Genomic DNA, 22416 nt, shown 5'->3' with positions numbered 1-22416 from the left:
AAGTGGGTGAGATCTTTTACTACTTCAGAAGAGTGGAATGGCCTCTGGCCAGATGGCAGCTCCAGGGAGATGATGGCAGTGTCTGACTGTAACTGGGCAAGCCTGTCCCATGCTGATTCCTCTTTGGTTGAAATGACTCTGGCAACTGAGCTTTAAGAGTGCCCCACTGCAATAATTGTAAACAAGGAGAGAGAATGTGTGTTCAAGGAATGTCTGGTTGTGTTCTACGTTCAAAAAGTCACTTGGAATGTAATTTTATTTTATTTTACCTTTTTAGCGTGGTGGGGAGTGAACAGCTCTTGCTTTTGAAAGAAAATAAAGCTGTTCCTTGAAATTTTTATATCTGGAACACTGAAGTAGTCCAAAGGCTGGTCCTGTACCAAAGACGTTTTCCCAACAAGATCTTCATTTTCATGTGCCATTTATAGTAAATGAAGACATGTTTGTAGGAGTACCGATAGATGAAGAGGTTGCTCATGCAAAAAAACTGGAGGACTGTTTTTTGAAACTTAAATCTGATTACGCATATATACTATTTTTGTTCCTCTCTTTAGTTATCTGTCAAGGAACATTTGTGCAAATGAATTTTCATTATGGATTTTAAGCATGCAGTCTGGAATGCTGGCAGAAAGATATCCCAAATACTGCTTTTATATACTGCTTTTCCCTGGGATTTTCAAGGTTAGCTGAATTCTGAGTTCTGATTAGTCTCTGTGAAAATGCAATGTCTTGTGAACTCGTAGGACAGATCACAATGAGGCAGCCTCACTTTGATCTGGAGATCAAACACTGCTTTCCAAATTGGGAATATTTATAAAGTAACGGGTGAGTTGCAGGGTAAAACCAAGTCTCAGTCATGACTGTATTGGAAGAAGAAAGATGGCAAAATTCATAGTATGTTCCCAGTGAGTTGAGTAGGATGAGTTATTGCTAATAATACCCAACTGGCTGTCTCCTGTGCTGGGTTTCACATGTCTTATGTGGACTGGCAGATGAGGGTAGTGCTGGAACTTGTGAATTGCAGCTATTTTTACCCTGCTGTTAAACTTAAATAAGAAATTAGGAGTATTTATTTAACGTGCCCGTGTGCACGGACTGCCTCACACAGAAGTGTGTGCTCACGGCCGGTGCTGCAGCCCGGGGGTCAGCGGGCAGGGACAGGGACAGGGACAGGGACAGGACAGGGACAGGATGGGACAGGATGGGACAGGGACCGGGACAGGACAGGGACAGGGACAAGGCAGGACAGGGACAGGGCAGGGACAGGGATGGGACAGGGACAAGGCAGGACAGGGACAGGGCAGCCCTTGGCCACCACCATGGCCTGGCCACTGCCCGCTTCCAGCCAGAGAGAGCTGTGGAGCTGATCCTTGTGGCCAGGGGAAGGAAGGGCTGTGGAACTGATCCTTGTGGCCAGGGGAAGGGCTGCGGGGCTTGCAGGGCTCAGCTGGGTGAGTGTTGGGCACACGGCTCCGGCTGTGCGGGCCAGGGCTTTTGTCCCCTGCTTTTGCGGAGAGGAGGAAGGGGCAGAGCCCTCGGGAGCCTGACCGGGTGTGGAGCCCGGTGCTGTCACTCCAGCCGCCCACAGCGGTGTCCCTGGAGCCCCGGGGAGCTGCCAGCCCTGGTGACAGAGCCCCTGCCATCGCATTGCTGCCAGCCCTGGTGACAGAGCCCCTGCCATCGCATTCCTGTCGGGCTCAGCTCCTGCATGGAGCGTGGATCTCCCAGGGACATCCCACCCTGCTTCTGCCTGCCTGGGAATCCCTCCGCCTCGGGATAAATCCTCTCCGTGGCTGTTTGCAGGGCTGCAGATCGCTGCTTTATCTCCACAAGTGGCTTTGGTTGAGGCTCCAGCTGCCCAGGGCTTGCTGAAGAGCCGGGGGGTGCCGGGGGTCCGGGCAGGGCGTGCGGGGCTCGCCGGCACTGCGGGAACAAACGCGGCTGGGGGAGAGCCTGGCCCCGGGGGACACACAGGAACCGGGGGGACAGAGGGACACGGCAGCGACCAGGAAACTACTGAGGGTTTCCTCGTCTGCCACAGAACTGGAGCTGAAAGCGGGCGGTAGAAAGGAAGGCGAGAGAGGCAAAAAGGCTCCAATAAACCCGTGAGGCAGAGAGGGGGCATCCTGCGAGGATGAGGGAAAGAAAGGCAAGGCAGAGCTGTGGCTGGAGCCCCGGCGCTGCTGCCAGCCAGGTGTGCTGTTTGCTCACCGCAGTCACGTCTGGTTGGGTGTCTGCGCCTCCCGGGAGGCGGCTCCGAGCGCCGCAGGTACCCCCGGCCCTGGTACCCCCGGCCCTGGGCATCCTCTCCCCTGGTACCCCCGGCCCTGCGCATCCTCTCCCCTGGTACCCCCGGTCCCGGTACCCCTTTCCCCGGTTCCCCGGTACCCCCGGTCCCGGTACCCCTTTCCCCGGTTCCCCGGTACCCCCGGTCCCGGTACCCCTTTCCCCGGTCCCCCCGGCCCTGCCCGCCCCGAGCCCCCTCCCGCAGCCCCGCAGCGCCGGGCAGGGCTCTCCGCTCGCCGCCGCACCGGGAGAGGAGCGGGAGGAGGAGGAGGAGGAGGCACGGGAGGAGGAGGAGGGGGTGGTGATAAGGGGTTTCTGCGTCGCCTCAATTCTGTACCCAGCGCACGGCTCGTGGGGAGTGCGCGGTGCCTGCATCGCTGCCGGAGGGATCCTGCCGCTGCTGCTGCTGCTGCTGCTCCCGCTGCTCCCGCTCCTCCTGCCGCTGCAGTCCCGGCTCGGGAGCTCTTGTTTACCGCTGGAAGTGTTGCGCTGCGAGGGCCGAGCGTGCCGGGCGGGGGAGGCTGCGCTCACCTGTCAGGAGCGCAGGGGAACGAGCTGCCCGAGGCGTTCCCGGGGCATCCGCACCTCGGCCCGGGCGCCCAGCGCTTCGGGTCTCCGCTTGGGCGAGAAGAGGAAAAGGGATCCACAAAACCCCTGCAACCGGACAGCCCCTGCTGGAGTCTAACAGGTGTTTGCTGGGATTTGAATGGGGAGGGGACGGGTGGGGAGAAAAGTTAACTGCAGAGATCGGGGCGAGGAGAGATGCGATGATCTTGCACCAAGTGGATGTGCCATGGCTGCCCGCAAATAGCGCGTCCGGAGAAGCTTGGAGGGATGTCTTGCAAGCGATCTGCGTGATCTCCGTAGAAACGCTCGGCTCTGCCTGCAAACTTTCCCCTGCTAGAAGTTGAGAGGAATAAAAAAGCACCAGAAAGTCAAAAGGGGAAGATCCCAGAGGACAAAATCCCTTGAGCGAAACTGTTGCGTCTGGAGCCGGGGTCCCGGTGTGTCCGGGCTGCCGTGCCGAGCGGCGCTGCTGGCGCTGGCCAGGCTGCCCGGCAGCGGCCCCAGCCTTGGGGACGGGCCGAGCAGGATGCTGGCCACGGCCGGCCGGAGACCCCCGAGTGCCTGAGCCCCTGCGGCCGGGGCGGTGGCGGCCATGGCCGCGGCCATCGCCAGCTCCCTGATCCGCCAGAAGAGACAAGCCAGGGAGCGGGAGAAGTCCAATGCCTGTAAGTGTGTCAACAGCCCCAGCAAGAGCAAGGGAAGCTGCGACAAGAACAAGTTGAATGTGTTTTCCAGGGTCAAAATCTTTGGCTCCAAGAAAAGGCGAAGAAGGCGACCAGGTTGGCAAGGGTTCTGTTTTTGGGGGGCTGGTTGGTTCGATGCAGTGGAAGCCGGGATGTGTGGCAGGTGTGGGGAAAGCGGGAGCGGTGCTTCGGGTGTTGCCAGTTCTGGCTTGCATGGCCTGACTGAGCCGGGTACCCCCGGCTGTCCTTTCCCTGTCGTGCTCCTCTGGTTTATTTGGGCAGCAGGCAGTGCCTCACCTGTGGCACCCAGGCCGCTCAGTCCCTCTGCTGCACACATGCCAGCACAGGGCTGTGTCTGTGGGGAGATGCTGCGGGGCACTTCCCACACGCCACCTCTCTCAGCTGTATATTCAATAACTCCATGCTCTGGAGATCTGGTTTGGTGTCCTGCTCCACAGAATGCCCGTGCCATGCTTTATCTGCTGACTGCAGACGAGGCTTTGTGCTTTTGCTGGCACCTTCCAGAGTTTTGCTTCAGCGCCCCGTGCCTTTCTAGGAATGCCATACCTGCAGCTGCCCTGCGGGCACGGGGCTCTCGGGGTCACAGGTGCAGAAGATCAGGCACCAACACGGTGTTCCTGATGTGAGTGGATTGTTTTCTGTGTGGGAGGAGCAAAACCCCCTGGCAATGTTGCCGTGGCTCTGCTGTGCTGGAGCTTGGTGCTTTTGCCGCTCCACCTGTCTGCCTCGCTCGCAGTTTGCCAGCAGCTTTGGGATGGATTATGGCTAAAGAGCCAAAGTCAGGGTTGAAACCATTTCTGGTCAGGAAAGTTGGTAGCTACGAGTTGTGTTTCCATCGGGACTCTCACCAAGTTACAAATAAGATCTAATTCACTTACATAAACTGTTGTAAGCTTTTGCCTTGGTCCCCTGCTCAAACGAAGTGCAGTAGCAGAGCTCCCCAATGCCTTTGGTTACAAGCACGAGGAGTCTTATTTCACACAGTTACATTTGTCAGGAGCTCATGAATCCCTGCAGCTCCCTCCACAACATCTCCGTTTCTTCAGAGACAAGCACACTGTGAGGATGTGGTGTGTCATTTCCAGCACTCTGTGTCTGCATGACTACAATGCAGATGTCATTGGGATTCTGTGGACGTAGACCTTTTTTGCAATTACTCCTGATTCTTCAGCCAGATATCTTAAATGGCACACTTGACAGCTATGCTGTTGTATACTTTTTGATCTAGAATGCTACAAAACCATGTGAGATACCTTGCTTTCTAGCTGTGAATCTGAGGATGGTCATGGAAAAAAGAAATCTATCCAAACTATGTGTTGTTTTGATCTTTCTTCTTCTAGATGATGAGGTAATTACCTCAGCCCTTCTGGTAATATTTATTTTGCAGTTCCACACATTGCTGGATTTCAGGGTTTCCCCTCTCCATTTTCCATATGTTCATTGAGTAGTTTATCTCTTTGGATGCTCTGTACTCTTTGGAGAAGCGAGGAATGGGGGTTTGTTTATTAGGGCTGCAGCAGTTCCTGTGCTAAATGTTTGCTGCTATATATTTAGGCTCTCGGCTGTCACTGTGGCTCTTACTAATGCTATTGTAATAGTCTTCTTTTTCCTCTCCATCTAAGAACTCACACCTTTTTAAAAGACAGAATGTACTCTTTGCCAGCTCATTTTTAATCTTAAATGAGATAGGGCTGGGCTCCTGAGGCCAAGCAGCGCTGCTGGAATCTGTATTCACTGGAAGCAGATTTTACTGTGCTACTCACCTTGTAATCGAAAGTGGCATTTAATCATTTTGGCAATTGATTTCATAGACATAAATTTGATCTCATCATAAATGGGAAGTGTTGCAAAGCTGGTAGCCCTGCTTTTGTTTTGGGTCTTTTCCTTACCTCAGCCTCGAGAAGAAACCTGCAGATTTGTTTTTCAGTTCCTGCTGGCTTGGAACGGCACATCAGGATTTCCCACATTAATCTCACTGTTGTTTCTTTGCAGAGCCTCAGCTTAAAGGTATAGTAACAAAGCTCTACAGCAGGCAAGGATACCACTTGCAGTTGCAAGCAGATGGAACAATTGATGGAACAAAAGAGGAAGACAGTAGTTACAGTAAGTGACACGAGAATGAACGGTGTGTTTGTGGGTTGGGGTGTCGTCCCTCTGTGCAGGTCCCCCAGAAGTGCTGTCCTGGGCAAGCAGCAGCACTGACACCCTTCAGCCCTGCTGGGTCTGGGAGAAATACTGATAAAAATCACTTACAGAGATAATCAACTAGAGGAGGTAATGATGACACATGTGGCAAACAAAGCAAATGTTATCTCCATGGTAATCCAGAGAAGTTCATTGCCGTCCTTCGGATTTTATTAGATTTTTTTTCGGCAGGGAAAATTTGCTCGCCTACTCAGAGCCTGAAATAGAATAATGCTATCTCCACTCTCACACAGGGGCTCATTCAAACAGTGCCGTGGTATTTCACAAACTGGGACTTCAGCAGCATTTGAAACTAAACATTTCCCTGTTGTTATTATTTGTTACGTCTTCTAAATTGCACCATCAACTTCCAAGCAGCTTTCCCTCAGGTTTTCTGTGAAAAGCTCTGGGCATTTTTACTTGTTGTTTTTGATTGGTTTTTTTTACAGCTTTGAGGATTAATAGAAAACAGGAAAAAATGACTAGAGCATTGATTTTGGTGTGTGAAAAATACTTAAGGGTCTCACATAGCAGGACAAAAAGATTTCAAGACTGGTGAAATAAGGCAGCGTAGGGAACAATGCCCTGCAGAAGGTGTAGAAAGGTCCAGGTGGCCAAGCCAAGACTGGCAGACCTCAGAGAAATGTTTATGTTCATAAATCCAGCTGTGGCCTGCTGCCTCTCCTGTGCAGCTGTATTTCTCTGTCAGCTCATACTGCACAAGGAGCACGGCAGAGATCATCTCTCCCTTAGGCATTGCTTAGCTCTTCATTATCATCCTTATGCTCCTGTTTGAAACAATGCAAGTGCAGTAGGGAAAGAGGAGGATGCAGAAGGCTTTGGATTATTTTGTGCTGACACCAGCTGATGACAGTAGCAAGCAAGTCATGTAGCTTCTGTGCCACCCCTTCTGTCATATCTGTGCACATGAGGGTCAGCCCCTAGAAATGAGGAGCTGAGGAAATGAGGTGTCCCCTCCGTGCTGCTGTCCCCTCTGGGGGCTGCAGAGGAGCTCTCTGTGCCTGTGGGTGCTGTGAGCACGGCTGGGGACAGCTCTCTGTTCCTGCAGCCACACTGGGCAGGAGCAGCTGCTGCTGAGAGGATCTGTCCTGTTCTTGGTGCAGTGCCACTGTCCCTGTCCTTAGAGCTGGGGCAGGATCGTGGCTGTGCTGGCACAGCTCCGGCAGCGCCTTCCCCGCAGCCCCTTCCCCAATTCCAGCAGGCTGAGCCACAGCCACCGCTCATCCCACTGACGTGTGGCCTCAGAACACAGCCTGCAGTGTCTGCAGGGAAATGTGTCCCAGAGCTGAGCCCAGCAGCCCAGCACCCATGGCTCAGGGCAGGGCACCCATGGCTCAGTGCAGGGCACCCATGGCTCAGTGCAGAGCACCCATGGCTCAGGGCAGGGCACCCATGGCTCAGTGCAGAGCACCCATGGCTCAGGGCAGGGCCCTCTTGGGCAGGAGAGCTCAGCCACTGCAGCAGCAAAGCACAGCCAGGAGCTACTCACTGCAGCCCATCCCACTGTCCCCTGTGTCCCTGCTGTCCCCCCACTGTCCCCTGTGTCCCTGCTGTCCCCTCACTGTCCTCTGTGTCCCTGCTGTCCCCTCACTGTCCCCTGTGTCCCTGCTGTCCCCTCACTGTCCCCTATATCCCTGCTGTCCCCTCACTGTCCCCTGTGTCCCTGCTGTCCCCTCACTGTCCCCTGTGTCCCTGCTGTCCCCTCACTGTCCCCTGTGTCCCTGCTGTCCCCACACTGTCCCCTATATCCCTGCTGTCCCCTCACTGTCCCCTGTGTCCCTGCTGTCCCCACACTGTCCCCTATATCCCTGCTGTCCCCTCACTGTCCCCTGTGTCCCTGCTGTCCCCCCACTGTCCCCTATATCCCTGCTGTCCCCACACTGTCCCCTGTGTCCCTGCTGTCCCCACAGTCCCCTGTGTCCCTGCTGTCCCCCCACTGTCCCCTGTGTCCCTGCTGTCCCCTCACTGTCCTCTGTGTCCCTGCTGTCCCCACAGTCCCCTGTGTCCCTGCTGTCCCCTCACTGTCCCCTGTGTCCCTGCTGTCCCCACAGTCCCCTGTGTCCCTGCTGTCCCCCCACTGTCCTCTCCTCAGCTGCAGCACTGTTTGCTGAGCCCATTCTCAGCCCCTCGTGCTGAAAATACCCCAGCACTGCCCTCCTTGTAAACGTGCCTTAGAGAAATCACCTTCCAGAGAGACCTGCAGGCTCTGCCTGGGTGCTGGGCTTTAAATCATCCTCTCCCACACAGAGATCAGCTGCTGCTGCTTTCTGGGGCTGAACTGCAAGGGACCCGTGTCCAAGGGAGTATTTTCTCCCCAAATAAACTCAAACATTTGATAGAATGATTGGAGAATCCATTTCCCTTAGAGAAAATCTCGGTTTCTTTTGCCAAAAGCTGCGCAGAACTCGAGAGCTGAGAGTGAAGAGAGAGCAGAGGGTGTTGATTCTGAGCGTCAGGAGGGTCTGCATGTGTGTGTTTGTGTCTGCATGTGCTCTCGTGGCTATGGGAGGGAAAGAAAAACAGGTTTGATGATGCCATGAATTTATTTGCTAGTTCTGGGTATTTGCACCTTTTCTGCTATGCTGGACCAGTGCAGGAAGTTCAGTGCTCAAAGGTGCCCTGACCTCAGGGCACTTGACGCGCTCTTGACAGCCCCAAATGCAGAATTTGGGATCTGTGTTAAATGCTGGCCAGCTGTAATTTTTTTTTATTAAAGTATGACCATTTGGGGGTTTTCAGGCTGAAAAAGGAATTTATAAAAAGTCATCATTCTTAGCCACAATTTTGAAAATAATAATATTTCATATTCATAATTTGGTTTTAAATTGGCTTTAGACAGTGACCATAAATATCAAAGTTCAGCCTGAAGCAGACGAGTTTTTCAGCCAAGTAATAAATCACTGGAAATGAGAAGTAGTTTGGCATCACTTCATTCCATCTCTGAATTTCTGCTACAGAGTGGAAAGAGATGCTTTGGGTTATGATAATTTTCTTAACTCCCCTTTATTTTTAATCCTACATGTTGAACACAGAGTACTGTATTCAGCTCATTATTTCTTGTGTTCTGTCTTAACATATCCATGAATCCAAGCTTTTTTTTTGCTTTTTTTTTTTTAATTTGCCACTTTGCAAACCGGAATCTTCATTTTTTGAAGAGTTGTTTCTGTGCTTATAAATACTGCCACTATTAGCATGTGTACAAGCAGAAATGCAAGCAGAACATTCAAAGCAGCTCAATTTTGAAAGCACGGATTCAGGAGTTGATCTAAAGAATATGCTGCCATTTCATTTCATTTTGGAGTTATTTAACTCTGTTTTTCAAACCCATTCTCCTCTAAAAAAGAGGAAGAATTAGACCCCAATGAGTTATAAGTGGAAACATTTTGAGATGCTAATGATGGTTTTCAACTTTTCTGAATTTCATCTTCTTCCTTCCTCTTGGTCAAAATGTTTATACTGACTTTGAAAAAACGTTTTGATTGTCTTGAAAATTCTTCTGTTTGCTTGCTTCTGGATTCCTTTTTGCACTTAATGGCAAAAGAAAACCACACTAAGAAAACCCAAATTGTGTGGAATTGTTCTGGGCAGGGCCTGGCTTGTGCTCCCGAGGCAGGTGAGTTCTCCTGGCTGTCAGCAGTTCCCCAGCTGCAGAGGAGATGCACTGATACCCTCAGATCATTTCTGAGCTCTTGGTGGAGATGGCTGCAAAAGGACATGGTGGGGGAAGTATTGCTCTGTAGCACCCACAGAAATTTATATCTGCATGAAGAGACATTTTTTACTTGGTTCTGGCAATTCTGGTTTCATTTTCTATCCGATCTGCATACACTAAAGGTTTCATTTTGCTCTCCATCTCCTTTCTCTCCTAGCTTTGTTTAACCTCATACCTGTGGGTTTACGAGTGGTGGCGATTCAGGGAGTTCAAACCAAATTGTACCTGGCAATGAACAGTGAAGGATACCTATATACATCAGTAAGTAAACATTTTTAATTCTGTTCTCAGTGGAATTGTGTGAAATGAATAACTTACTGTTGCAAGGGATCTGCTAATAACCTGGAAGAGTGAGCTTTGACAGCAGAGTCAGCGTGGATAGTCTGGCTCTAGTTTATTAATCTTCTCCATCAGGAGTACACAGGGATGTGTGCAGTCAAACTGTGCTGCCTTTGGACTATCCTGAAGTGTGAAATACAAAAAACCCCACCCAGAAGGGATCCCATCTCTTGGCCACTCAGATCAGAGTGGGGTCCTGAGGGAAGGCACAACTTCGTGTGTCACACAGCGTGGTTTGTGTCTTCCTGCAGGTTCTGTATTACTGTCAGTAAAAGGAATTAGAGAAAGGATTTTTTTTTTTAATTTATTTGGCCAAGATTTTCAAATTGAAATTTTATGGCTTCGAGTAGGTGAGTGAGTGAAGAACAGCTTTATTGGTAGTTTTGATGAAGAATGTCAGCTAATAATTTTCAGTGACATTTCTCACGAGAGTAGACAGTGTTTATATTTTTTTAAAAAAATAAAAAATTAAAAATAGACCATTTTTCAATTAAAAACATTTAGCTGAACTATGTTCAGGAGTTTTAATTATACAGTTTTAATAGATTTTTCCGAAGGAGGAAAATAGAGGAAAATGTGTTCTATTATCTACTACAAATGATTCTCTTCTATAAATGATTCCCTTAATCCAGATAAAAATTAAGCAAACTTATTCAAATCTCTGATTTATTTTGCAATCCTGACAGCTGGGAACAGGGGCAGCTTTGCATATTTTTTCCTCTTGTATCTGCCAGAGCAGGGACGGGCAGGGATGGGCAGGGATGGGCAGGGCAGGGCAGGGATGGGCACAGCAGGGATGGGCAGAGCAGAGCAGGGCACGGCAGGACAGAGCAGGGATGGGCAGAGAAGGGCAGGGCATGGCAGGACAGAGCAGGGATGGGCAGAGCAGGGCAGAGCTGCCCAGAGCTGCCCAGGCAGTGCCAGGACAAGGGGATGGTGCAGAGCACTCTCTGGGTGCTCACAGTGCTGCAGAAATCCCCTGTGGCAGGGGCAGGGGCAGGGGCAGGCAGGGGCTGAGCCTGCAGTGAGCACTCTCTGCTCCTCTGGGACCCTGCCCTGAGCTCCAGGCACCACTGGGGGATGGAGCAGCACTGCCACTGGCCCTGCTGGGAGGAGAAGGGGCACAGTGTGACCCTCATTTAGACCAGGTGCAGCTTTAGCTCGGTGGCCATCTGTGCATCCTGGGCAGAGCTCTGAGATTCGCTTTCTTTTTGTTGTAATTTTTATTCTTTGCATTGATTAAGGGTAGTTCTTCACATGGTTCTGTTCCCATGAATCGTGTTTTCCCTGAATCCTCTAATATCTTTGAATTCCACAGTTCATGTCATTGCAAAATTAACTGGTGACATCTCTCTATTTCCCCCTTAGTAACAGGGGTCGTTTTTTTTCCTTGTTAGAAAACTATATTTTCTTACATTTATTTTTTTAATCTTCTTGAACCTGATGGGCTTGGCAAGGCCTTAAACAGACTTCTGTTGTGTGGTTTCCCAAATTTGTACTCTTAAATAGTCCCCACAAAGACAGCTATCCACTTAATTCTGACCTACTTTTCTAAGGGAAATTGTCACCCAAGTTCTCAATAACCTTTTGTTTATCCCCTGCTGCCTTCTGGTTTGGTTTTCTGTTCTTTGCAATAAACACAAGGAACTCTCAGAGGGAAAATCCAGCTCTTGTCCCTGTGGGTGAGCCCAGGGAATGGACAAGGGCTGGTGAGGAGCATCTGCCCCTGCTTCAGGCTGCCAGAAATCCAGTTCCAGCACCATTTTTCAAGTGTTTCTAGCTTTTCTTTTGCTGATAATGGTCCTTTCAGCAAGGGATGCAGTCTGACAGTCTGATGCATGGGAAATGAACTCTGGATTTTGGGCTGTATTCTTGGTTGATATAAATGAGTCCCAGGAGAGCTCAGCTGATTTATAGCAGCTGAACACTCACCTGTTCAGGGGAAGCCACCAGGGAGTCTGGGGAACAGAGCAGCTCAAGGAAGTGACATCCATCTACACATCCTGAGGGTTTCAAAGCCCCTGCAGGGATGTGTTCCTGAATGGGATTTGTCAGGAGCAGACAGATGGCAACATGGGATTGATCAAGTGCAAAAGCCCCACAAAACACTGGCAAGTTCCTGAGGCAGGAGAACAGGGGAAATAGAAAGGCATTTAAACTGTAGATAACCATAGCAGATAGCTGCACCATTTCCAGACAGAAATGAAATCGGCAGTGGTGATGTAATTTAATAAGGAGAGAGATGATTGCGGTCTCTATCTCGATCACGGGGTTTTGGTTCTGGTGTGGTTCTTGTGTCTGTCCTCAGAGGGATCTGCCCTCACAGGCAGCCTGCAGCGTGCTTTGCTTCAACCCAGGGGCTGTTCTCCAGAATGAGGTGAATTTTCTCCACGGGGGGATCACTGATGTATCATAAATCTGCAGAGAACAGATATCTGTAGCTGGCTGCCAGAGTTTATAGATAGTTTGTGCCATCAGAGCAAAAGTAAGATCTCTAATGTAATGATAAAAGCTCCTCAGGGATGAGGCAGCAATTCAGGTGAGCAAAAAGAAAGATAAACTATTAAACCAAGTATGCAATTGTCTACATGTGTTACAGGAGCACATCAAAGTCCTGGCCTGCAGGGGAGGGAAGTGACCATGTCACAGAAATCCCATCTGAGATGGTTTCTTTCCTGCAGCCAGTGTCCTCCCACGGGTGTTGTGTGACTGCTCCTCCCAAGCTGAGCCCACCCTCAAGGTTTTATCTGGGGGGACCTTGTCAGGAACTATTTGAAGCCACAGCTCCTGGTGCTTGAGCATCCTTTCCCAGTGGAAGCACAGGCTTTGATTCATCCCTCTCACCCCAGCCTCATGCTCTGCAGGATGACTTCAACGCTGTTATGGCCCTGCTGTCTTACGTAACCACGTCATGAATCATTTTGTGGTTTAGGGTGGCTTTTATTTCATCTCACTTTCTGTGCTATGAACGACCACATCTTTCACATGATGGCCATGGATGCCACTCTTGAGTTTTTCAGCTTTCATATCCTGTGAATTCCGTGCGTTGTTTGGTTGTCTTGAAGGAAAGAGTGAAAGCCATTTGAAGGATCTGCCTGTCAGACACGCAGTCCTGGAGCTGTTGCTTTCTCACTGAAGTGGTGCTGATGTGGCAGAGGAGGCTCTCAGCAATTCAGAGCAGCAGCTGAAGGTGGAGGTGAAGGGAATTGGGTGTTGTGCATAGGCTGAAACAGCCCAAAAGCAGCCTGTGAGCCCCCAGCCGTGCATTTTCCATCAGGCATCGTGTTAGAGTTTTTCAGAGCATGTGATGAATGTCAGTGCAATGTCTCCTTTTCCCAGGGAACATTTCAACACAGGCAGTTCTGGGCTTGTTTACCTGGTTACGCTGTCAGAATCAGAACCATTCAATATGTGCTGCCCATTGCATCCTTCTGGCCAGCCCCAGCCTCAGCAGCAGCACAGCCCAGCTTGGAAAGAGGGTTCATTTCCCATCTTGTCCTGCCCTGGGCCCCTGTGTTTTAGCACAGCTTTCATTTCCCAGTGTCACAGGCAGCTCCTCATGGCTCTCCCAGGCTGCAGGGAGCCCTTCCCAAGGGAGCTCCTGTGCCCTGCCCACGTGTGGGCATCCTCCTGTCTGCTCCATCCTCCTGTCTGCTCCATCCTCCTGTCTGCTCCATCCTCCTGTCTGCTCCATCCTCCTGTCTGTCTGCTCCATCCTCCTGTCTGTCTGCTCCATCCTCCTGACTGCTCCACCCTCCTGTCTGCTCCATCCTCCTGTCTGCTCCATCCTCCTGTCTGTCTGCTCCATCCTCCTGTCTGCTCCATTCTCCTGTCTGCTCCATCCTCCTGTCTGCTCCATCCTCCTGTCTGTCTGCTCCATCCTCCTGTCTGCTCCATCCTCCTGTCTGCTCCATCCTCCTGTCTGCTCCATCCTCCTGTCTGCTCCATCCTCCTGTCTGTCTGCTCCATCCTCCTGTCTGTCTGCTCCATCCTCCTGTCTGCTCCATCCTCCTGTCTGCTCCATCCTCCTGTCTGCTCCATCCTCCTGTCTGCTCCATCCTCCTGTCTGCTCCATCCTCCTGACTGCTCCATCCTCCTGTCTGCTCCATCCTCCTGTCTGCTCCATCCTCCTGACTGCTCCATCCTCCTGTCTGTCTGCTCCATCCTTCTGCAGCCCTCCAGCTTATGGGGGGCACTTCAGGGCACCCAGCTTTCTGTTGGGAAGAGGTGTTCATGCTGCCTTTGCTAACTCTTCTGGGATGTCCAGTATTTTTGATTTAATATTGCTGCTGTATGTGGCCTCATTTGCCATTTCTCATCTGATGTCACTTGGTGCAGAGTTAGCAGGGGCTTGAGGAGCACTTTGGTATAAAAGCCTGTGCAGAGCTGTACATAGAATTTACCCTAAGAGAGCATTCAGCTAACATTGTCCTCTGTATGTAAAAGAAATTGTCATATCTAAGTTTGGTACCTGCACTGAAAGTAAATACTGTGTGAAGCATGCACGTTGATGATAGCCAAGAGAACTGAAATGTGATTAAATTCTCAGAGTGATTCAAAAATTGGTTTTGGTGAGTTGGAGAGAAGAGAAGTTTGTGCATATTTTAATACTGAGCAGTGCAGTGGAGACCTGCTGTAGCTAATGGGAATGGCTGGGGCATTTATAATGAATTACTGGCAAAGAGCAGTTTTCCACCGCAGGGAAATTGCGCAAACCAAGAGATAGGGGAAATAATCAAAAGCTTGAGCTGTGCTGGTGTAAATGCCAGTGCAGGTGAGGCTCTGCCTGGTGGGTGCAGGGATGCTGCTGCTCCCTGCAGGTGCTGCTCTCTGCTGGGAGCAGTGCCAGCCCACATTTCTGGGGACAGACTGCCTGTCTCCAGCAGGGAAGTGCAGAAGGCATCACCCCCCCATGGGAGAATTATTAGGAGATTCAGCAAGCTGAAGGTCTGGAAACTATTACACTGCTTTTCTCTACAAGTCATCCCCCAGGCATCTGAAACCCCCAGAGATGCTGCTGTGCCTCCATCCCTCGCTGCAGGGGCTGGGGTCTCAGCACCCCCTCAGTGGGGCATGGCAGGGTGATGCTCCAGGGCTGTGCTCTGCTGATCCTGACACACCTGCACACCTGGGCAGTGCTTTCACAATGGAGCTGCTGCCAAAAATCAACACTGGAGCTGCTGTTTCTGCAAGAGGGGTTTAAATGTCCTGTGAGGTAAATAATATTCATGCAAAGTAGGTAAGAAGAGTAGAAGAGAATCCTCTTCCTTTGTTGGTCATTTGCTAATTAATGCCAAAGTCCTTGGGTGAAAAAGCAGAAAGTTTTTATAAGCTCAGACTTCAGATACTGCTCAGAGCACGAGTCTGGGACTCAGCAAGCTCAGAAAAGTGGCTGAAATAGCAATATAGCTCTTAACACCCGGTTTTCCAGTCCATTGCACTGCTTACTGGGGTCACAGTGACACAAAACTGCCGTGGTGACCAAAAAAAAGCCTTGGCAGAATGTGGAGTGGGACTCAAGTCTGGGAGCTTCACACCTTGGATCACACTGATCACTTTGAACAAGGGGTTTTGGCCCTGGACCAGCAAATGAGGAATCCTGAATTGCAGAGCTTCCAGGCTGCTCACAGCCCCTCAGTGGCACATTGCAAACCACCTTTGGCAGGCAGAGGGGTGAGCAGAAAAGGGCTGGAGCTGCAGAGTGTGAGGAGAGCATTGCCAGGTCCTGGATCCACTGGATTTGTGTGCTCAGATCACCAAAGCACAGCTCACCTTGCTGGGATTCAGCAGGGCCAGGGAGAAATGGGCTGCTTTTCTCTCCTAAACATGGTGTAGGTGCTACACCTTGGGACCAGCAGCGTGGGTACCTGTGGGGTGTGGAGGTCCATGCACACCAGGTGTGTGTGCCTGCTTCTTGTAGAGCTGGGCTCCATTCACGGGGAAAATATGCAAGCTAGTATTTATGTGGATTTTTGAGGTGTTGATCATTTTTCCTGATATGTCTTCAAGTTCAGAAGCAAGATCACATTCCAAGCTGATTCTGTTTCTTTAGAATGTGACTTAATTGAAAGAAAATACCTTTATGAAACCTTGCCTTCTTTCCTGCTCCTGCCTTTCCTTCTAAGATGCTGTCTGCCTGCTCTGGGAAGCCCAGGAGGGCTTCCCCTCCCTCTGTGCTGCAGGTTGAGCTAATGAGCAGTTCTTGTCACAGTGACTCAGCAGAGCCCCAGCCTCGAGCTGCCTCAGCTGTGTGAGGGTGAACATCTCACCAGGGTGTGAGCAGTCACAGCCAGGCTCCCCGGGCTCCCCAAAACAACAGGAGTGGGCTGGCCCAGAGCCAGAGCAGGAGCTAGCCCAGGATGACACTGAGATGCAGGGGCTCCTCACGTTTATTAACTTCCCAGGAAGTGTTTTCCACGCAGCTCGGTGTTCAGCTGGAGCCCACTGCCATGGGAGCCCCAGGATCCCATCGTTCGCGTGGGCTCCAGCAGCATTTGGGTAAACCCTGGAAAGGCTGCAGAGTACAGTGGTGTTCCATTTGGCTTAGAGGTGCCTGGAAATGCCCTCCCAGCAGAGGCAGGGCAGTGTGGGCAGGAAGGCAAGATCCCTTTTTCCTAGGCAGGAGGATGGGCAGGATGTGCCCTGCAGGTGAGTGCTGCTGCTGCTGCATGCTGGTGATGTTCTGTCCCTGGCTCACTCCCAGGAAATGCCCCAAGTTAAAGCTGGTCACAGATTGATGGGGACAGGTGGAGAGGGCATGGAACAGGGCTGGGAGCAGGAAAAGCAGAGTGAGGAGGTGGAAGTGTGCCTGCTGCTGTGGCTGCCTGTGCTGCAGGACAGCACTCACAGCTCTGGCTGTTCAGCACTGCCAGGGCAAACAAAATTCAGCAGTTCTTGTGCTAAAAGTGAGTAAAGGGCAGCCCAGTTCCCCAGAACTGCTGTCCGTGAGTCCAGGCTGCCACCATCAACTGATCTCCATGTGGGGGTATTGGGAGCAGATTTATGAACACTTGAGTTTTTATCTTTGTGTAGCCCTGCAGTTACAGCAGTGCTAAGAGGAGCTGAATTCACTTCTGTTCTACTTGGCAGCCTCCAGAGAAATGTTTACTGCTCCTGGCCGTTTACATCCTTGCAAGCCCACTAAAAGCATCTTTTCCTTGCAGAACTTTTATTGCAAGAGATGAGGTGAAGAAAGTGGGAATGCAGCTTGACTATAAAAGTTCACACTGTCAGCCAAAAGGCTTCTTTTGAAAAGAGTACAGAGAAATACCGATGGGGAGTCTGTGGGGGAGAAAAAGGAGTCATTAAACCCAAGATTCAGAGTTTCAGGGTTGCTTTTGGGAACTTCAGCACAACTGGAGGAGGTTTCCAAAGGAAGCTCTGTTGCTTCAGTCCCAGTCTGAATGCCATCCTCTTGGCATGACTCCTGTGTGCTGGAACCAGAGCCCCTGCATGCATCCCAGAAAGCAGGAGAAACCTTCTGTGTGGCACAGAAGCTACTCAGGAGCAAAGGAAATGGAAAAGTTGTCATATTTACATGGTGCCCTTGCAGCCTTGGTTTCAGAAACAAACATCTCCATAAGGTAGTTCTTGGAGTTAGACCTGCTGTGTTCCTGGATGGAAAATACAAAATGGGAAAGGAAAAAGTATATTGAATAAAAATTGTATCAAGAAACTTGCATTTCCATACTGAGCTGCTTTCATTAGGTCATCTAGGATTAACAAAGGAATCTAAAATTTGGAATACATTAGGGAGTCTTTGGATATAATGCCTGTATAATAGCTTTTACCAGCGAATGGGATGGTCTAAATAATTGAACTGATAAGGCCATTCATATCTCACATTCTGCTGATGCTACAGGTGCCATCACATTGTTTTTCATTTTTGTAATTTTACCCAAACAGCTCTGAATATTGAGCAGTATGGTTCTTCTAAAATGGAATCCGCTGGGGAGCCAAGGAAAACAGGCATGATAATTGGTGAAGTGCAGTTCTGTTTATTTAAAGCCTCAGGAGGTGTCTAAAAATCAGAGAGCTCGTTTCAGAATCACAGCACAAGACACTGTCTGCTTTATCAAGCAGTCTCCCCCTTTTCTTACTCTGATTACTCTGAATGCACAGAAATAAGGGATCAATTTAGACTCTCCATCCTCATCCCCAGAGCATTGTCAGGTGTTTAAAAAAGCCTGTTATGAGATAGCAGTGTTCCTCTTGAACCCAGCTATTGGTGGGACGTTGTGTTTGAGCTGACTGTGAGTGGGCAAACCTCAAAAGATTGGCGAGCACATTTCCTTGAATGACAGCTCCAGAACTTCATGTTTTAGCAAAATGGGTTTAGGGAACTGCAAAGAGCGGGCTGCTCCTCACCCTGCCAGTACCCGTGTCCTCCAGCTCAACTGGAAGACAGTTGTTTTAAAATGAGGATATCTGGTGGAGCTGGTACATGAACTAGAAGCAGAGTTTCATAAATACGAAGGTTTCAGCTCAGGTTTCAGGCAAAAGTTCACCTCAATTCTCATTCTGTTCTCGTTATTTCGCACCAGTGTGCTCAGAGCTAGCGCAGCATCTGCTGCCAGCTGAGCCATATTGACACTGACAGAAGGCACTGTAAGCTCAGAGTAAATAAGTGAATGATCTGAAACAGAACAAAAAACATAAGAAAATCTAATAAGTGAAATAGACACAGTTTGAAGTGCAGATCTGTTCCCTTCACCTGATAAACTAAGAGTTTAATGGGCTTGATATTGCAAATCCTTTCTCATGTAATTCTTACTCAGGCAGTTGCTCTGACTGCCAGCCAGAGGGAGAATTAATTTATCTGAGGAAAATTTTCAGGATCTGGACAAGACAGTCATTGATTTACAATATGAGATTTCTGTGTCATTAAAAAATGAACAGAATGTTTGGGAGGCCTGTGAAAGTTAATGAGTGGAAGAAGTGTCTGCTTGCCTGGAGCCAGGCTCCGAGCTCTGCAGCGAGGACCAGGGCGAGCAGCAGAGCCCAGAGGGGCTCTTGGTGTCAAGGGCAAGCCTTGAGCCCTTGGCTTGGAGCCTCCTCTGGCTGAGTGCCCCGGGCAGGAGCTGGGCTGATGCTTTCCTGTGGAACAGCCCAGCAGAACCAGCTGTTGTTCTGTTCCCAAATAATCCCTCTCCTCAAACGCCTTATGCTGCTGGACATGAGCTTGCAGGAGCTGCAGTTCTTGGTGCCCTGTGTGAGATTCTGGTGCTGCAGGGTGGGCAGAGGCTGCAGGAGGGCTCAGAGCAGGCTCAGGCAGCACAGGCAGCTCTGCCCTGCTGCCACACCAGGGCAGGACGGTGTTTGTGTCAGCAGCCGTGGAGCTGCAGCCAGCGCTGCTCACCCACCCCTGCAAATCTCCACTTTAATTTGTGCTTCAGCTGCCTCTGCGTGAAACAAGGATTTGATGTGTGTTCTAGACAGACTTGGAGCTTGCACCCCGGGCAGCAGAGTTCAGCACAGACCTCCCTGGGCTTTGTCTTGGGGAAATTATTGCAGCTGTGGGAGGAAAGACCTAGAGGAGCTTTATGCAAATTGTTGATTTCCACCACATTAGTTAATTGTTTCCCAGATTAGCATTTCTAATCTGTGAGATGCCAGAAAACACCTCTGCTCTCTAAGTGATGCACTGACAGTTTATATTTCCTTTAATTATACTTGTAGGAGCAGTACCAGAAGGGCAAGAATTCATTATAAATAACCTGTAGCTCTTCCAACTGAACAGAATCTTTTCTGCAGGTTTATGTCCAGCAGCCATGGCAGGGAGGGAGCATTCCTTGCCATGAGCCGTGGCTGGTGCAGTGATGATTTCTCCCAGCAGCAGTGGTGATTTCTCCCAGCAGTGATGATTTCTCCCAGCAGTGATGATTTCTCCCAGCAGCAGTGGTGATTTCTCCCAGCAGTGATGATTTCTCCCAGCAGTGATGATTTCTCCCAGCAGTGATGATTTCTCCCAGCAGTGATGATTTCTCCCAGCAGCAGTGATGATTTCTCCCAGCAGCAGTGATGATTTCTCCCAGCAGTGATGATTTCTCCCAGCAGCAGTGATGATTTCTCCCAGCAGCAGTGATGATTTCTCCCAGCAGCAGTGATGATTTCTCCCAGCAGCAGTGGTGTGAGGCAGGAAAGGCTCTGCTGGTGCCCAGCTCTGTCCTGCAGGGCTGGCTGCACACGCCTTGCAGCGATCTCCCCGTGATGAGCCCCTGCAGATCTGAACTTCAGCTGACAGGGACACAGCCTTCATCTGCAAGGGGCTTGGGAACATCCCTACTAAGGAAATCAACCTCCTTTTGTGCTGGTAGGGGAGAAGATAAGTACAGTCATCCTGGCTTGGCCATGAATCATCTGATAAAGCTTCATTTGCTACCCAAAGCAAACCCTCTGCACTTGCAGCCCTTCATTTTATTACCACAACCCTGACAGCAAAAGAAGACATGGGTTGATTTTTTTCCCTCTCATTTAATACCAGGCTTTCTGTTGTTGAACTGTTTTGTTTCCCTCTGCCTCTGACAGTTTTCAAAACAACAGTTGCTTCTCTTAGGAAACAACTGGAGTTAATGTGGGTAATTGTGATAGGTATGGCCTTTGCTTTTTGATACAGCAATTATTCGATCTGTAGGGATTTTACTGACTCCAGCAGTGTTGGTAAAATTAAGTTGTCATTAGGCTGATGCCTCTGGAGCCATTTACTACTGTAAGGCCAAGTCCAAACATCTCTACTCGTACTCAAAACAAATCCTGGGTAATCTAGAACGGGAAATTGCTGTGCCTTGCACATGCTCAGGTGTCCCTCCCACATCTCCTCATCCCTGGGGTACCTGCAGCAGAGTTAGAAACAGATTGATGTTCTGGCATCTTTGACTCTGATCTCTGGTCAGAGAGTCTGGTGGGGTTTTGCAGGTCATGTAGTTCTTAAACCAAAATCCAAGCACCTTTGAAGTAAAACCTGCCATCAGAATCGTGGTTTCCATATGAATGCTGAGGGTGTCTGGTAAGGACATATTCCCCCTTCAGCCCTTCATGCTTCACCTCTGGCCTGGGGCTGTTTTGCAGCTGGATCTGAGCACAGGAGTGTTCCAGCAGCTCAGTGAGCCTCAGCCATCCCCGAGCACCATGAGAGCTCGCTGGTGGTGTGTGCCAGCTGAGCAGTCCTGGGGACACAGCAGAGTCAGGCTGAGCAGTCCTGGGGACACAGCAGAGTCAGGCTGAGCAGTCCTGGGGACACAGCAGAGTCAGGCTGAGCGGGTGTCCCCTGAGCAGGTGACAGGTCTGGGTCCCCAGCAGCACAGCCTGGGGGTGCCCAGGGCACAGAGCACAGGTTTCCCATTGCATGGGGAGCTTTCCTTCCTCCTGGCCTTGGCAAGGGTGTGTTTGCTGCAGAGCAGCCGTGCTCGTTGCCAGTCCCTGCTGCAGGCAGTGTCCCACAGCCGAGTGGGTGACGGCCAGCACCCAACACCTCACGGTCCCCACTCCCACCCCGAGGGGCTCTGTAAGCTCCTGCTCTTCTGGGATGGGCCTCAATTCTCCACACACATTTATTTGGGTAAGAGACTAAAAAACCCATCTGCTGTCATTGACCAGTCACCAACAAGGGGTGCCTGTGCTGACAGCGCCCTTCCCTGAGATGGTACAGACAATCTCAGCTGAGACAGGGCAGGGGTTATTAACAGAAATCATTACTGATAAAAAAGAAAAGATTGATTAGTTGAGAAAGAACTCTGACCTGCACAGCCTTATCTTATCTTTTAGTCTCTTCTCTCCTTGATATTTTCTGCTCCGAGAGTAAAAACTTTAATATAAGCTGAACATTTTTTGCATGCATGCATATTCAGGGTTGTAAATGAAAGGAGGTTGACAGTTTTGCATTTAGTAACTTCACACCCACACACCTCTTTTCTTTCTGATGCTGACACTTCAGCCTTTGAACCAGCTCCCAGGAGCAGTCCCTGCTGCAGACAAGGGAGATCTAAGGAGGGAACCTGGATCTGCTGCTGTTGGCACATGGCACCTGGAAGGGGCTTTGAAGAAGGGCCCTTTGCTAAAGGAGGAGCTCAGAAATTGTTTCTCATTACTCAGGAGGAAGCCTGAAGCCAGTTTAAAGGCGAGGCTGAGTGTGTGAGGTGTTGTTAAGGCTGGGGAGAGCAGTGGAGCCCTGCGGTGATGCCGGGCTCTGCTGGCCGGGCTCCAGGGCTGCAGTGAGTTCCCATCACAGGGGCTCCTCCTGGCCTCTGCCAGTTCCCACGGACAGCAGGTGGGGTCTGGATGTCTCACCTGTGTCTGGGTGCACCCTGCCCTGTGGCAGCACTGGGGCTGGCCTGAGCAGGGGTTCCAGCAGAGCTCTGCCCTGGCACGGGGACAGAGAGTAGCTCCTGCCCTGCCAGGGTGGCACCGAGGCTGCCCCTGGTGCTCCCTCACTGCTCCCATCCACAGACACCTGTGCTCCTTCCTACAGCTGACTTCTGTTTCCTTCTGCTTGGCACTTCTCCCCTTTTGACATCCACTCCTCTCAGGATTTTATTTATTACATTTCTCCTTTTCCTCCCCCTCCAGAATTTATTACATCCCTCTCTTTGCCAGCAGAAAGGGCAG

The 22416-nt window shown here is 50.4% G+C and overlaps 1 protein-coding gene across 3 annotated transcripts in view; it reads left to right on the top strand.

Moving 5' to 3' along the window:
* Window positions 1-22416, top strand: part of FGF13 (fibroblast growth factor 13) — a 190762-nt gene that overhangs the window by 142030 nt on the left and 26316 nt on the right. For 2 of the 3 annotated variants that reach the window (XM_005526101.3, XM_014255348.2), the window contains 2 exons: window positions 5550-5660; window positions 9632-9735. In XM_005526101.3, the coding sequence (XP_005526158.1) occupies window positions 5550-5660; window positions 9632-9735 (215 nt within the window). Of the gene's footprint in view, window positions 1-3038; window positions 3633-5549; window positions 5661-9631; window positions 9736-22416 lie in introns of those variants that run through there. The other variant, XM_005526100.2, reaches the window with a different exon arrangement.

Source organism: Pseudopodoces humilis, chromosome 15 (assembly GCF_049639895.1).
Source record: "Pseudopodoces humilis isolate 2021_Gansu_Grassland_sample_001 chromosome 15, ASM4963989v1, whole genome shotgun sequence".
Taxonomy (NCBI): domain Eukaryota; kingdom Metazoa; phylum Chordata; class Aves; order Passeriformes; family Paridae; genus Pseudopodoces; species Pseudopodoces humilis.
This window is presented reverse-complemented; position numbering and strand designations above follow the sequence as displayed.